This window comes from Lissotriton helveticus, chromosome 2_1, assembly GCF_964261635.1.
Source record: "Lissotriton helveticus chromosome 2_1, aLisHel1.1, whole genome shotgun sequence".
Classification (NCBI taxonomy): domain Eukaryota; kingdom Metazoa; phylum Chordata; class Amphibia; order Caudata; family Salamandridae; genus Lissotriton; species Lissotriton helveticus.
The window spans coordinates 701,881,192-701,896,451 of record NC_136059.1 but is presented as its reverse complement, the minus strand read 5'-3'; the positions used below and the strand labels follow the sequence as shown (position 1 = coordinate 701,896,451).

The following is a 15,260-nucleotide window of genomic DNA, read 5'->3' as shown; positions in this document are numbered from 1 at the left end:
GCTTCACATCAGATTTGGCAGAAACTCAGCTTCAGAACTCACTTGTGAGGCCCAGAACTTGGAGGGGCACTTCAGACAAGGGTCGGACTCACAAAAGGCAAAGTTCAGCAGCACCAGTAGAACTGCAGAAAGTGTTTTGTGTCCCTGAGACTTCAGAACAAGCTAACAAGCTAACAAGCCCTTGGAGATCACTTTGGAGGGAAGATAGAGTCCAAGTTCTCCTTCCGCCAAGTCAAGGAGCAGCAGGCAGCAGGGCAACAGGTAAGGCAGGAAAACAGTGTTTCCAGAAAAGCAGTCCAGTTGAGTCATTTGAGCAGCACAGCAGTACACTGACAGTGGTACAGTTCAAGATCCACGAGTGTCTGATTTAATGGGGTCGGAGATCCAATACTTATACTCAAATGTGCCTTTGAGGTGAGGGAAACTTCATGAAGTGGTTTTGAAATACACTACTATCCCTTTCAACCCAGCTTTCCTCTAGACTACCAGTGGAGGGTTATCAGTCCTTTCTGTGGGGTTAGTCTCCTACCCTTTGAAGTGTCTGGGAGAGCCCCTTACTCCCATCTGCCCAGTAGAACCCCCTTAACCATCGGGTTCGAAACGCGTTGACCGGGTACCATGTCAGACAGACAATATGCACAAATTGTGTGATTAATTCTAGATTTTGTTAAAAGGATACACAATCTAAGAAATTCAGTGTACTTAGAAGATTATTTACATCCATTGTTTGTTTAATTTTGACATTGGGACTTTTGTTTGTCTCCTATGGGGTGATGTTGTTTTTGAGTGAATGAGGTATGAGGATAAGTGAGGTTTGAGTGTGATGGCCAAAGATGTTTGTGGATGTGTGGTGAATATGTATATTGTGCGATTATATTGTATATAAAGTTGTTGTCAGTGTATTCAAAACATTTTATGCACAAAAAAGTTTTGTTTTTGCAAATAATGAATGATTAAATAAATCATCTAGTGACGTTATTAAAAAAACAGACCGTTATGTTTCATTCATAAAGGCCTTTGTAGGAAGTACGTAGAAAGTCTAGTCCAGTATTGGCATTTGTTCTGTTCCTTCACTTTCTAAAAGTGGCATTTCTAAAATAGTAATGGTAAATCCAACTTTACCAGTAAAGAGGATTAATCATTACCATTCCACAGATATGTAACATGAGAAACATACTCCTTTCTGATCGGGAATTACAGCTTAAAGGTATTTCATGGAATTACCAATGCTAGCCTATGAGATGAATAGGCCTCACAACAGTGAAAAACAAATTTAGTTGTTTGTCATTACTAGGACAGGTAAAACATAAAAATGCATGTCCTACTTTTTACTTACGTAGCACTATGCCCTTTGGGGTACCAAGGGCATTCACTAGGGGTGATTTATATGTAATAAAAGTGAAGTTTAAGGCTTGGCAATTAGTTTTAAATGCCAAGTTGAAGTGGCCTTGAACTGCACACACAGGCCCGGCAATGGCGACCTGAGACATGGTTAAGGAGCTAATAATGTGTGTGGCTCAATCAGTGCTGCAGGCCCACTAGGAACATTTAATATATAGGCCCTGGGCACATGTAGTGCACTTTACTAGTCTCTTATAAGTAAATTCAATACAGCAATTTTACAAGCACTTTAGCACTGTTTAACAGTGATAAAGTGAGCAGAGTCCTAAAGCCAGCAAAACGAGTACAGAAAAAGTTAGGCAAAAAGTTGGAGGAAGACCACCCTAAGGATGTCAGGTCTAACACTTCCCATGTAGGCAAGCACTTCAGCACCCTACATTGGGTAATAAGTGCTAAATAAATGTAATACTGCAATAGAAGATTTCCATCACTGCTCATTTTTAGAAACCCTTGCGGCTGTCTGCAACAGGGACAGAATTGGGAGTTACCCCTTTCTCCCAAAAAATACATGTGTACCAAATACTATGTCTGCTTTATGTGTTACTGATATACTGCAGGTTCACCAGAGTGATTGCCATGAACTAGCAGAAAAACTGTGGTCAACCACTAAGACTTAAGAATAAAACACCACGAGTTGATCCTCAAATTGAACAATAAGAATAAGAAATTGCCAGTAGGCCAAGAGCAAACAAGTAGAGTTAAAAGAGCAGCCACCAGCACACAAGAGGGACGATTTTCAGCTTACAATGGTAGGATGAAAGCAGACAAGATAAAGGAAAGAGGGTAGATTTACTCATTAATAATTAAAGTAATGTAAAGTGATAAAAACAATTGTACAAAAATATCTCTTAATATGTGCCCTAAAATTATAGGGAGCAGGTGCAGGGATCTGAAAACAGAGAGACATGGACAAAGTTCCTAGTGCATCAACCAGCTGGACAAACATCTAGTCAGACGGCCTCGAGCTAGCCAACAAAATATTTATTAAAGCAAAGGTATATTGCATTTCATCAACTTTAACATTTGTCAATCTATTTTTTTAATTAGCCCTGATTTGACCTGGCGGGATTTGCAACATATAGTTGTTTGGACATCAGAATATGACCCACTGGCAAACAATCCAGGCTGGAAGAAGAATGGAGCAGGACTGATGGTGAACAGTCGATTTGGATTTGGACTGCTCAATGCCAAAGCCCTGGTGGATTTAGCGGACCCAAACACCTGGAAAGGAGTGCCTGAAAGAAAAGAGTGTATTGTAAAAGACAGCAATTTCCAACCACGGTAAGATATTTGATTAGTGGTAATATTACATGTTAAGAATCACCGTCTCATTGGAGAAAACGCCCAATTGCAAACAAAGCGCACTTGATTCCATTGTGTGAAACTGTACAAACCAAACTGTACAATTGTTACCTTTCCTCATCTTACGTAGATATTTTCAAAGATAACTTTATCTGCAATGAGCTACACATACATGCATGATGTTTTGGAATTTGCAAACCCTCTTGGGTTCACTACAAGCTTTTATCACTCCCACCTTCCTACATTCTCACGGGATTGTTCCCTGGTCATGTGCAGCTCTCCTATTTTCCCTATCAAATACATAATAATTCTCAACTATTTTATTAAAATTCAGTTTATAAGGTTTCTGCAGAGATTCGTTGCTTTGCTGCTATTCCTGGTCAGTCATTTCCTGCTTGAGTTTCCAACATGGTCTTCCCTGTTGTGTTCCATGGTAAATCCGAATTATGAAATCTGAAGCTTGTTAGGCAGTGCCTTGTCTTTGCCCTTATCCATGTTATTACAGCTGTGAGTCCCGTAGTCCTGTCAATACTGTGATGTCATCAGTGGTCTGTGAGGGAGTGCTATGTTTGTCAGCGGATGGCTGCTCAGGGCACCAGAGGGTAGTCATAGTGTCCTCTTGTTCCTAAAAGGGTGTGTGCTGTGTATCTGACTGCCTACTGCCTTGGTAAGAATACTAGCATTTCAGCAGAGAAGGAATGCTCTAGCACTGCAAATGACTGAGCATAAGAGCGCCCAAGGACCACCCTGTTAGAGAAGCTTGGAACCCGCAATGATATTGTTTAAGAGCTCTGAGCTTTTGAATTACTATGAAGGGTGCGATGCAGTTTGAATTCGGCCTACAAAGTTCTGACCACTTTGTATGTAGTGAAAATTCATTTTATGGCTAAACGTCACTGGTTATTTTTAGGCATGTGGTGAGTGTGACTAAGGTACAGGTATTTGAGCAGAGGTGATTGGACCATGGCACCCTCTGAAGAGCGCCCAGGCTTTGAGGCCAGCATAATGCACATGTTTGCCCAAACTCACAGCGCTGAGGTCAGGACAGTACTAACATCCTGCACATCCTGTAGGCCCCAGTTTATGTGTTACATCTCTATTACCGCTGATTTGTAGGTCACCTACGTTGCCTGTATTCTTATATATGGTTTGAAATTGGGCCCATTCTAATGTAATAGCAAGCAATTGCCACTTGGGACTATACTTGCAATGCCATCTTATGAATTTTGGGGGCCCGACAAAAAATAATCTTGGGGCCCCTGTTTGGAACAACTCTGAATTTTATTGTGCACTTTTTGCCAATTCAATCCCAATGTTGGCCAAAAATCTTGAATTAGATGTGAAAGTCTAAGATACAAAAATACACAAAAGTAAGTAACAGAGGAAGTTCACTTATCCAGGGGCCCCTTGGGAGGAATGGACCCTGGGCAATTGCCCACTTAGCCCATGCCTTAAGATGTAATGAATATTTTAAAAAGCCTCCATTTGACGAGAAAGACGAACAGCCATCCTCCTGGTGCAGCAGTGGTGCAGATCCGTTATCAGCAGAGGAAGGATAGCCTACAAATGTGGGAAAGTCCTGGAACTCATTTTTTCCCCTTTGAGGTCCTATGCACACTGGGATTTCATCTTTGTTCTGTAGGAGCGTTCAATGTTTATCAATTGAGGGGAGATTAGAGCACCAGGTAATAGCAAATTGCAAATCCTTTAACAGCCAGGCTGGATGTACTCCATTCAGTGGTGAACACTCCAATTATGAGCAGTGCAGGTGTGCCTATGAGAGGCAGGAGGATGCTGTCCCTAAACCAGCAAGAAACCAGCCTTCCACTATCAAGGGATCTGCTACAATAGATTTAATACAACTGACTGTTCAACATAACCCAATCGAATTAAAGGTCTTTTGATACCTGTGCATTGGACATATCACTTCTTCGGGTTCACCTGGTTGAGAATGTATATGTACCTGAAATCCTAAATGTATTTTTGATTACATTTAAGAGCATATTAATGAAAACATTTGTAATTTCTTTTAGTTCCCCAATGGGTGTTTCAAAGGAAGAATGGATACATGAATAACTACACCACCAGTGCACATTCTGCTATAAGGCTTTCTTCAGGAAAAGCAAATTAATCACTTACAAATAAAAGCATTGGCAAAGTGCGATCTTGAAAACTATTACAATTGGGTTTTTTTACGGCAGGAAAAAAAAGAAAACACAAAGCCACTTAAATTTGGCAGCTATATGTTTGCAGTAAAAATATAAGGAAAACAATAATTATTGTATATAGTATTATCAGATCACTTTGGGTGCTTTGTAGTAGGCAGGAGAACTTGCAAGAGGTATGGAAAACCTTTTCTGGGGACCACGAATGGATAGGTCAAGTCTTAAGCTATCCTAGACTGGCTGGCCAAGTTATACAGAAACTCTTTTCATAAGCCCGTAGGACCAGTTATAGAGATCTATAAAGCCCAACTAAGGAGTGCTGCTATGTATGGAGCCGAACTCTGGGGGCATCGTCTTCCCAAGACCATCAGTAAGACTGAGAACAATTTCTTTAGACAACTGTTCGGCCTACCAGCGAGCTCCCCACTTGTTCCACTGTGTTTGGACTTAGGGGTGAGACCATTTGTAGAGAAAATTGGCTGTAGACCCTTAATATTCTGGCGTCGACCACAGGGGACCCCTGAACTGGCCGCAGGACAGAGCTACAAGAAATATTGGGATTTCCCGGTTTAGGTAAACTGGCATGGTTTGCACACATCAAGGAAGGTCTTCATACCACAGGTAGAGATAGCCTATGGAGTAACCCGTAGGTAGCCTGTACTGCAATATCGCACAAACAACTAGTTAGCAGTTACATAGGGGGTCAACTTCATGAAAATTCTGCCACCGGCTTTCTCTCAGTTAATTTTCTGAAAATAAAGGATACCTATATTTTGGAGCCATGCTTAGATGAAATACAACCGGCCCTAGATAGGAAACTCTATGTACAGTTCAGGCATGGCTCTCTCCCTCTGTGTGCATTTTCTAACATATGGACCTGTAGTTCTTCCTTGTGGTGCCCAGCATGCAGTAGGGAAGAGGAGACCAAACTCCACTTATTTTCGTTTTGTCCTGGATACAAATAAATTCGGCAAATATGGTTGGTACAACTGTGTAGGAACATAGGTACAAGGCGCTGTGAAGAAGCATTTAAACTCCTGAAACACAATCCCCAAATGTCAATTACTTATGCTGTATCTCGTTTTCTAACTTTTATGTGGTGGGCTTGTAAGGATTTTTTAGGAACCAGCAATGGACCTAACGTTGATTGACCTTTTTCTGATCTTGTATCAATTTTAGTGAGTTTTATTGGGTTTTAGTTTTTAAATCTGTTTTTATACATCGAATGTTTTTTGCAATGCTCTTTTGCTATTCATGGACTGAAATAAAGAAAGATTGGATTGGAAATCCTTTTTAGTTTTAATGTACATCTCAGGAAAATATTATTCTTATTGGTGCAACGAAAAGGTAATATTGGCTTTGAATAACTGTAACCAGAATGGTTTAAACACAAAAGGATGGCAAAAAATAAAAGTTAAGGGATGGAAGGATAAAAAATTCCCAAAGTACAGTATTAGCTGGTGTGTAAAAGTGCAAAAAAGTGCAAAATGCCAACACTCACAGTGCAAGAGAGTCAATGTTTGAAGTGGGTTGTATTTGGCACTGTCCAGAAGAAAAATATGAAGGACAGTTGAACTGCCCGGTGGATGAAGAAGGTTACCACAAAGCCCATCTATGCATGTATCTAGTTATTTATTTTCACATTAATTATTTTGATTACCTGAGTCTGGTGAGAAAGCTAAAGCTGTCTGTAGACCAGAACTAAAAAGAGAAAAATGATCCTGCCTAGCTCTATCGAATCACCTTTCCCCTTGAGGTCCACACAAGTTCTTGTTATGCACGTTATTGTCAGAGTTATTCACTTTCTTCTGCAGTCAAGCCACGCTTGTTCTTTAGTTATTCTTTGCTCTCTATAAATGTCCTGGACCACTGCGATTCGGAAGGTAGGCTACCCCCCACTAGCTACATGACTATAAATTACCTGGTAATAAAGTGATAAATACTAGGGTACAATTGTGTAGGTATGCGGAGCACAATTCATAAAACCTTTTATAATTATGACTATAACAAGCATAGGTCTGTGCCTGACAAACCCCCCAAATTTACTTATTTACGTTTTTGCTAAAATATGCAATATACATTAAAAGGGTAATAATATTAAAAAGAAAAAAAGTGTGCGGTCTAAAGGTGATGTGTATGTTTGCAAAAATGTTCAAACAAGTAAGCAAAAAATTAACCATTGGAGAATAAATTAAAAGAAACATGAATTGAAAGCAGGACTTTCCTACCAGCCCTAGCACTGAAGTGGACTACTTTTCAGGAGGATACGTACATGTGCAAGTAAAAAATTCTGTCATTTTCAGTGAAGACAGTCAATGACTGACGTGGGCTAACCCACTGTCAAATAGCGTAGGCTTTAGTAGGAATTTTATGGAAAGCATTAAGGAAAAATGCAGAAATTCCCAGCAGGGTTTTGAGCCCTATGTGCACAACTAAACTCATACGGCCACATGCATCAAACGATTTTGGAGCCGCAAACGGTGCGAATCGGAAAATTCGGCCGTTTGCGATTCCAAAATCATTTTTTGGTATGCATGAAACAATTTTCCAGAAACAGCAATTTTTGGGAATTCCTAAAAATGCGATTGCATTTAAGGAATCGCATTTGTGCGATTCCTTAAATGCAATGCATGATTTTTTTTAAAAATGCTAATTTTAAAATAGGAGGTGCAAATTAACACGAGGTTGACCCTCGTGTTAATTTGCAAAATCCTCCAAAAAAGCTCAAAAAAGCATTTTTTAAAGTGTCATGTTACACACACACATATCTTTTGGACATGTGTGTGTGAAACTTGCACTTAAAAAAACATTTCAAGGGTGCAGGGGGGGTCCTTTGGACCCCCCTCAGCACCCTTGCAATGCATCAACAAATTGCGAATCCTAAAAAAAAAAATGCAAAACGGCATTGATTCCTATGGGCCTCTAGGCCCATAGGAACCAATGTAATGCCATTCCTTAATTGCGATTCAGAAATCGCAAATTCAGAAAATTAAGAAATCCCCCAAAAATTTCGGATTTGTTGATGCATAGGATTTTGCAATACCTAAATTGCGATTCCTTAATTTTCGCAATTTAGGAAATGCAAAATCCTACAATGATGCATGTGGCCGATAGCTGCCAACATTTGAAAAAAAATCCAAGCACATTTTGCAGCACAGGGCTGCTGCAGATAGAAAATTATTGTTTGAGTACTTGTGTGTAATAAAGAGGAACAGTTTCTGCAACTATATTACCCGGGACAGTCTCCAACTTGCCGGGACTGTCCCTGCAAAAACGGGGCAGTTGGCAACTATGTCTTGTGTAAGGAAGAAATAGGGTGAGAACGGTCACAATCACAATCATATTTTCAGACTGAGGAGCACAAGGCTTTTCTATCCAGTCTTCTCTACAGACCACTTGAGCCCTGTAGGTAAGAAGCAGATGCAGACTGAAATGTTTCTCTAAGGGCAATGAGTGGGCGAGTTAAACAGGCAAATTCGACCATCAATCAATAGACATTTTGTTTAAAAAAAAAGTTGAGCCAAATCAACCCGACTCCCACAAGACATTTGCTAAAATGCCCCGACTTTTCCTGGCAGTTCTGAAGGAGGACTCGATTAAATAGTCCAATGCTTCAGGGTCTGCCACATCACTTGGAGGCAGCTGCTCACGCAAAATCAAATAAAAATGCTAGATTCGGCTCAGCCATGCCACCGATTCATCCACCCCTGAAGTCGGGAGCCCCATTCTGCTGTGCCAAGGCAGCCTTCAATCTCGGAAAATATAATGACATGGTGTAGGGGGTCAGTACCCTGGTGGCTTGCTCAATCTTGTGAGAGGCATGTATTTCAGAGAGGACTTGCATTTTAAATGTTTAATTAGGTTTAAATGGTATCTGTGAAATCGCTTGTGTTTTGAAGTTCACTGCAACTTTTAATTATGGCATTAATAATGAACTTGGGTTCGGTCCTATGCAGTAAGGGACTAGAAGGGACAAAATATCCCTCCTTCTCTTTAAAATAAGTAGCATTCTGTGTTATTAAGAAGTTAACGCAGAGCTATTCAAATGATCCTCAATGGATTGCTATTTTAGCATAAAATCACTAGGCCATGGCAATGAACCTGAAATCGGAGCTGCAACACACAAACAGCCTCACAGCGCGCTGCCAAGACATCCAACTCCCGCACTGTAAGATAATTATAATTATTATTTACTGTTTTTTGCATAGTGCAACTTTCACTCTTTATGGAGTCTCTTGGGGCCACAGATATCCCTGATGGCCATACACAGCTTGCCTCTGCCAGTGTATCTCATCCTGGGCTGCCGTGCCCTGCTTTGCGGAACTGACACATATGCATCGCTTGCTAGGGCACCTTAACCCCGGCTTGTAACTCCCTTGATTTCAGCACTTATACCCACTCACTGCTCTGCCAATGCACCTCTGTCCTGATGCACCTGCTGCTCTTCTTCAGGTGACATCTGTCAAGCAACATTGCTACTGATCCACTGCACCCCTACTGCCCCAGTACTGAGACTCCTCTACTTCATATTTCAGCGTTGGAATCCATCCTCAGCCTTGAAAAGTACTCGATCCCTAGCTGTAGAGTGCCATCTGTACACAGAGGCATCAACATACACCTGGACCAGTGCAATTCAGTTTGGAGATGTAACACCCAGTGCTCTTCAAGATGACACGCACACTGCGCTGCATTGTAGAACAGTCCTTCAACCCCAAGCCTCTGCCCATGGTGCCAGCTTCCCTGCTTTTATTGGATCCATCTGTCTTGAGGTTGTGAAGTGCCAGAGGTGCGACTCGGACATTAGACTCTTCCAAAAGCCAGTACTGCTCTCCCCTAGCCTCTGCATCAGTCACTGCCATTCTAAGTAATGGCCTCGTGCCTAGCGAGTGGCTGGGGCATTATGCAGCTCATTACCATCTATGGTGGCCATCCATCTCCATGTCATTCCAGATGCCGCCCCAGGACTTTCCCCTGAAAATAAGTGCTATCTGGTATCTTAGCCAATAGTGCTGATTGAAGCAGGGCAAGACTAAAATACCCAGAATATATTAAGTGGTGACACAAATGTCCAGGATCCGAGAACTTCTCTGTAATGACATAGAGTGAGGTAGTCACCCATAACAACTCATCAAGTCTGGATGGCCCAACATTTCTGAGTTATTATTTAAAGGCAATCATTTTGGCTTCTGCACAGATGAACCATCTTTCTGAATATATTTCTCTTAAAGCTTAAAAGGGCATCAATATTATTAAAATTCTGAAAAAGCTTTACATAATGGTTTACATTTAATTTCAAACATTTCAAAATGAGTGCTCTAGTACTAAGGGCCACCAGTCAGTCTCAAATGGAAAGCTCTGACACATTTTTCAGAAACTGACACAGCCACCACAAAAGGGAGGAATGCCAGAAATTCTGTGTTGGAGGCTAGTGGACTGTTTTTCCATATCCTTAGCCGTTCTGTGGTACCCCATTTGTTCACCCTCACTGTGTTAAAAGCGATGTACAATTCCAATTCTTTTCTGGGCTTTCCCGCCCCACCCACAATGACAACCCATCGAATGAATTCTTGTTGTGTCCATTCGAGTTCTTGATGTGCCATGTGAAGTTCAAATACTGCTGCAGGATCACCTAGGAAAGTGACTTGAGAATGGCCTCCCACATGTATTTCAGTAGCAGAAAAGATGAGCTGTCACATCAGAGTATATAATAGCATCAGAGTAGCCTTTAGGTCCCGTCTGGCAGTGCGCATGTGCTGTATTTGAGTCATGCTGTATTCACTTCGTGGGCTTCGAACCCGCACATCGCTATCCAATGGTTGTTTCGTATGGCTTTCAAAATTCCTTTACTGTTATTGCTGAATACTTTACATTTGTCTTACCTTTTCGCTGTTTGATTCCTGCCCTGGACACTCTTCCTGCTACTTATATCCTTTCACTATCGGCCATATGTTTAGTTTCTGTGCTCTCTTTTTTTATATAGCTCGGGTTGCAAATCTGGTTGTCGTCTGCTTGATGTCTTTATGTTTCCCATGATCAGAGCGGCACGCCGCGCTTTATCTTTATGTATGGCGACCATTCTTTCTTTTGTTCTGTCCAGCGTAGCTCCCCCACCTCTAACTGTAATTTTGAAGCGACTTTAACATATTTTCATACAATGCTTTTTGCGCGATTTACAAATCTATATATTTTCTTGTCTCACCTTGTGCAGCACAGGCTCTTAAAGCCAGAGATTGGTTCTGGCTTGTTTAGTAAACCATCAGTATATTCACTCTTAACATTTGTGACTAGAACCAGTAGTTTGTTCTTTGTGTAAATATTAGGTTCTGGATGCCACCTACCATCTATGTTTATGTTTATGTTTATGTTTATGCCATTTTTAGAGCGCGCAAATACCCGTAGGTGTCTCGGCGCTAGGATACCGAACCATTGCTGAGGTGATAAGTTATGCTGGGAAGAGCCAGGTTTTCAGTTTCTTCCTGAAATTAAGGAGGGTTGGGGCAGTTTTAATGTGGAGGGGCAGTGTGTTCCAAAGTTTGGATGAAGAAATAGTGAAACACTTGTCACCCCAGGTAGCCTTTTTTGTTCGAGAGACTCTCAGCATGTGTGCCGACGAGGAGCGGAGAGTTCTTGGATGATCAAGCGGGCAGAAAGCTGCTCTAAGGAACTGTGGGCCTGTGTCATTGAGTGCCCTGTAAGTAATACACAGGGCCTTAAACATTATTCGGCTCCTAACCGGGAGCCAATGTAATTGGCGGAGGTGCGAGGAGATGGATTTGGATTTGGGAATGTTTAAAAGGACTCTGGCCGAAGCGTTCTGGATTAATTGAAGTTGATTGATAACTTTTTTCTGGGCGTTCAATAAAAGAGCATTGCAGTAATCGGTTTTTGGAAAAACCAAAGTACTAACCAATGTTTTGCCGGCCGATGATGGCAGATAAGGGAGTAGTTTTTTAATTCTTCTTAGGACATAAAAAGATGAAGAGACCACTGAATTGACGTGATGCTGAAATGTCAGTTTATCGTCAAATATGACTCCAAGGTTGCGAACCTTGGTAACAGGTTGAGGTGGGTCTCCTAGCTCCAATGGCCACCAGTGAGGGGACCAAATAGGGTCCAACCTCCCGAATGTCATAACCTCTGTTTTGTCAGAGTTTAGCTTGAGGCAATTAGATGACATCCAGGAGCTTATGGCCTTCATTCCCATTTGAAAGTTTTCAGCCACTGCTGTCCCGTTGTTGTGTACTGAGAACACAAGTTGGGTGTCATCAGCATAGGTTGTCAGGGCAATTCCATAAGATTTTATTACTCTCGCTAAGTCCGACACATGTGTCTGTTTTTGTCATTGGCTGCTTCGAATGTCTTTGCTCATGGTGATAGGGTGCTTAGGGCTAGTTTAGCATGTCTGGTTTCAAAGCTGCTCATTTGGCCACTGAAGTCAATCTATCCTGGCTGAAGACAGCTGATAGCCAGAAACCGGTCCTAGGTTGCTTGATTCCGGTCCAGTGAAGACATGGCTTGGCAGTTCGGTCTGGACTGTTCCTATGAGGCACAGGGTCAAGGCTGATTTGCATATGGCCATGTCTGAACTGGGGTGGCTTGGTGAGCAAAATAACAATGTTTTGCCATTGTGCAACATTCCGTCCATCATCTTGTGTGTTTTGCTGCTCATTCGGCGGCATCTGCAGTGTGGACGGAAGTTATGTTTTTCAGGTAAAGGCTAATGTATATCTTTGAGTATGTCTGATAATGGCGGACTGTAAGGTGGGTTTGAGCCGCTAGCGCTGGAAAATTCAGGTCCTGGGCCATTCGTGAAGGTTAGGGAGTGCTGGATGCACAACCTCTACCTGCTCAAAGAGCCAGTTGTGTGTTGTCGCTCCCTGTGGTGGTATTCGCCCTTCACATATACTGTGTTCTTAGGCACTTCCCCGTGCCCAGACATTGTTTGCTTTTTGACCAGGACCAGTCTCTAGAGATGGTTTCTTGCTGTTCTTAATTTGCATTAAAAAAAGAAAGTTTCCCAATCCAAGTCCATTGTAATATAGAATATTGTTCAAACTGGTTCACTGAAGTTGACGTACAACAGCACTTACCATAATCCATTTGGTTGTCAGGATTAGTGTATAGTGTCCCTGATAACCTTGAGTTGCACAGAACATTAATTTGCACATGTCACTAGTTTTTAAAACTCACCGCTTCGGCTCTGATGTTTGTTGCTTCAGTTTCTTGTTTATTAATGCAATGACAGTACCTTAAGGACAGCTTTCCACGCAGCTGTCCATGCCTCAGATGTGTTTGAGCTTCACTGTACTGTATTCTTTGTGAGAGGGAAATTGTCATTTTCCTGAATTAATGATCAAAAATGTAATCATATTTTTTTTGTCGTGTTGGGATGGTCCGTTTCAGATGGCTTATTGGTTATATAAATGTGCGTCGGAATTATTCTTGCAGAAAAAAAAGCATAAAGATGAAGATGTACACTTGAATAAAAACCAAGTGGCTCTTGAGGGCTCAATACTTATTTAGAAAGCATTGACAGTTGGAAGGTTGAACTTCCCTTCTCCCTGACAAACCTTTCTCCTTCTTCGAAGATTGTATGTGTGTTAGACCTGGCATCTTTTGGCATGGTTTCCCCTATCTTTTTGCTTCTGGCCTCCTGTTTTTGACTGTGTGCTGAACTTCGTTTTTGGTGGTTATAGGACTCTGGGCACTTTACCACTGCTTACCAGTGCTGGAGTGCATGTACTATGTGTCTGAAATGTAATGGCATTTGGTTTCTGCATGATTGGCATATTTGATTTACTAATAGGTCCCAAGTACAGTGTACTATGTGTGCCAAGGACCTGTAAATCAAATGCTACTGGTTGGCCCCCAGCACTGATTGTGCCACTCACATGAGCAGCCCTCCAAACATGTCTCAGGCCTACCTCTGCAGAGCCTGTGTGCACAGTTTTTAACTGCCATGTTGAGCTGGCAATTACACCTACTTGCCAGGCCCAAACCTTCCATTTGACCACAAGAAAGGCATCCCTAAGCTAGGCCCTAGGTAACCCCATGGGGAAGGTGTAGTGTATTTAAAAGGTAGGACATGTGGTTTTATATTTTACATGTCCTGGCAGTGAAAGGCTGCTACATTTGTTTTTCACTACAGTAAGGCCTATCTCTTCTATAGATTTTGCGTTAGAGCTGCCTTGTAACACTTAACACGTGTATCTTCCAATTGGGAGCTGTTAGAAAATTTGAGTTTGATGACTGTGGACTCACAATTGAAAAACACATCTTTTAGTGAAGTTTGTTTTTAAATTACAAGTCTGAAAATGCCACTTTTAGGAAGTTGGCATTTTCTTACTTTAAACGTTCTGTGCCTCTGCCTGTCGTTAGAGGACTGTTGGGCTTTATGAATTCACTATAGACAATAACACACAATGGGAGCTGAGGTGTACCCTGCATACCCTGATGACCCATTACCAGATGGATGGGTCTTCCTGAGCTAGAGTGGTGGGAGGAGTTGACACTTGCACCTAAATAAGGCTGTGTCTGTCCCCACACAAAGAGCTGCATACCCCCCTGTAGTGTGTCTGTATCAGAGACAGAAGGGGAGGGTCTTGTGCACTATAACACCTTTTGTTTGAAGTCTCCCTACTTCAAAGGCTAAAATGGGTATGCACACTGGAACTCTGACACCATATACTCAGAACACTTCTGGACTGAGGAGATTCTGATAAGAAGAAGAGCTGTTGTGCTGTCAGGAGGCACTGTCACTTTGCTGCTTGCTTTTCTGTGTTGGCCTGCTGCCTACTGCTTCTGTCTTGGGAGTGAGAGAACTCAACTTTGCTCTCTGCATCCTGCTTTCTAGAGGTTCTCCAAGGGCTTCAATTGAGCTAGCCTCCTGGTGAAAGTCTCAGGGCAATCAAAGACTTCACCTGCAGCACCTGGGCTCCTCTGCCAAGAGCCGTACTCTACCAAGTGGTGCCAATCCAGTTCCTGTGCCCTTCGAAGTGAGTTGCTGTGCTAAAAAGAAGAAAGCAACAATTTGACTTTGAATGCCACACTCCGACACTGTGCCGCCTGCACTGAAGCCGTGTTCCCCGCAATGCAAGCCCAATGCCACTGTAGAGCCTCCAAAGAACTTCCACTGAGGGAGTCCCGGGTACCGTCCACGAAGTCTGTGGCGCCGACTCCACCACCACACCAGTTGCACCGTGGTGTGATATCAGTGCTGAAAATCAATGTCTTGCGGCTTGACACTCGATGCTTCATTGACCTCGCACGGCCAGCAGAACCGATACCTCACCGCAATCGCTGCATCACCTCCCTTGCACCTTGCATTGTTCCTGGACATCAGAGGCTCAACAACTCTGCACCTTTTTCAGGAACCAATGCCTCACTCGCTTC

At 42.2% G+C, this 15,260-nt stretch overlaps 1 protein-coding gene across 1 annotated transcript in view; it reads left to right on the top strand.

Moving 5' to 3' along the window:
• PCSK1 (proprotein convertase subtilisin/kexin type 1) overlaps positions 1-15,260 on the top strand; it is a 246,062-nt gene that overhangs the window by 153,440 nt on the left and 77,362 nt on the right. The window contains exon 10 of the mRNA XM_078675404.1: positions 2,449-2,682. Within this exon, the coding sequence (XP_078531530.1) occupies positions 2,449-2,682 (234 nt within the window). The remainder of the gene's footprint in view (positions 1-2,448; positions 2,683-15,260) is intronic.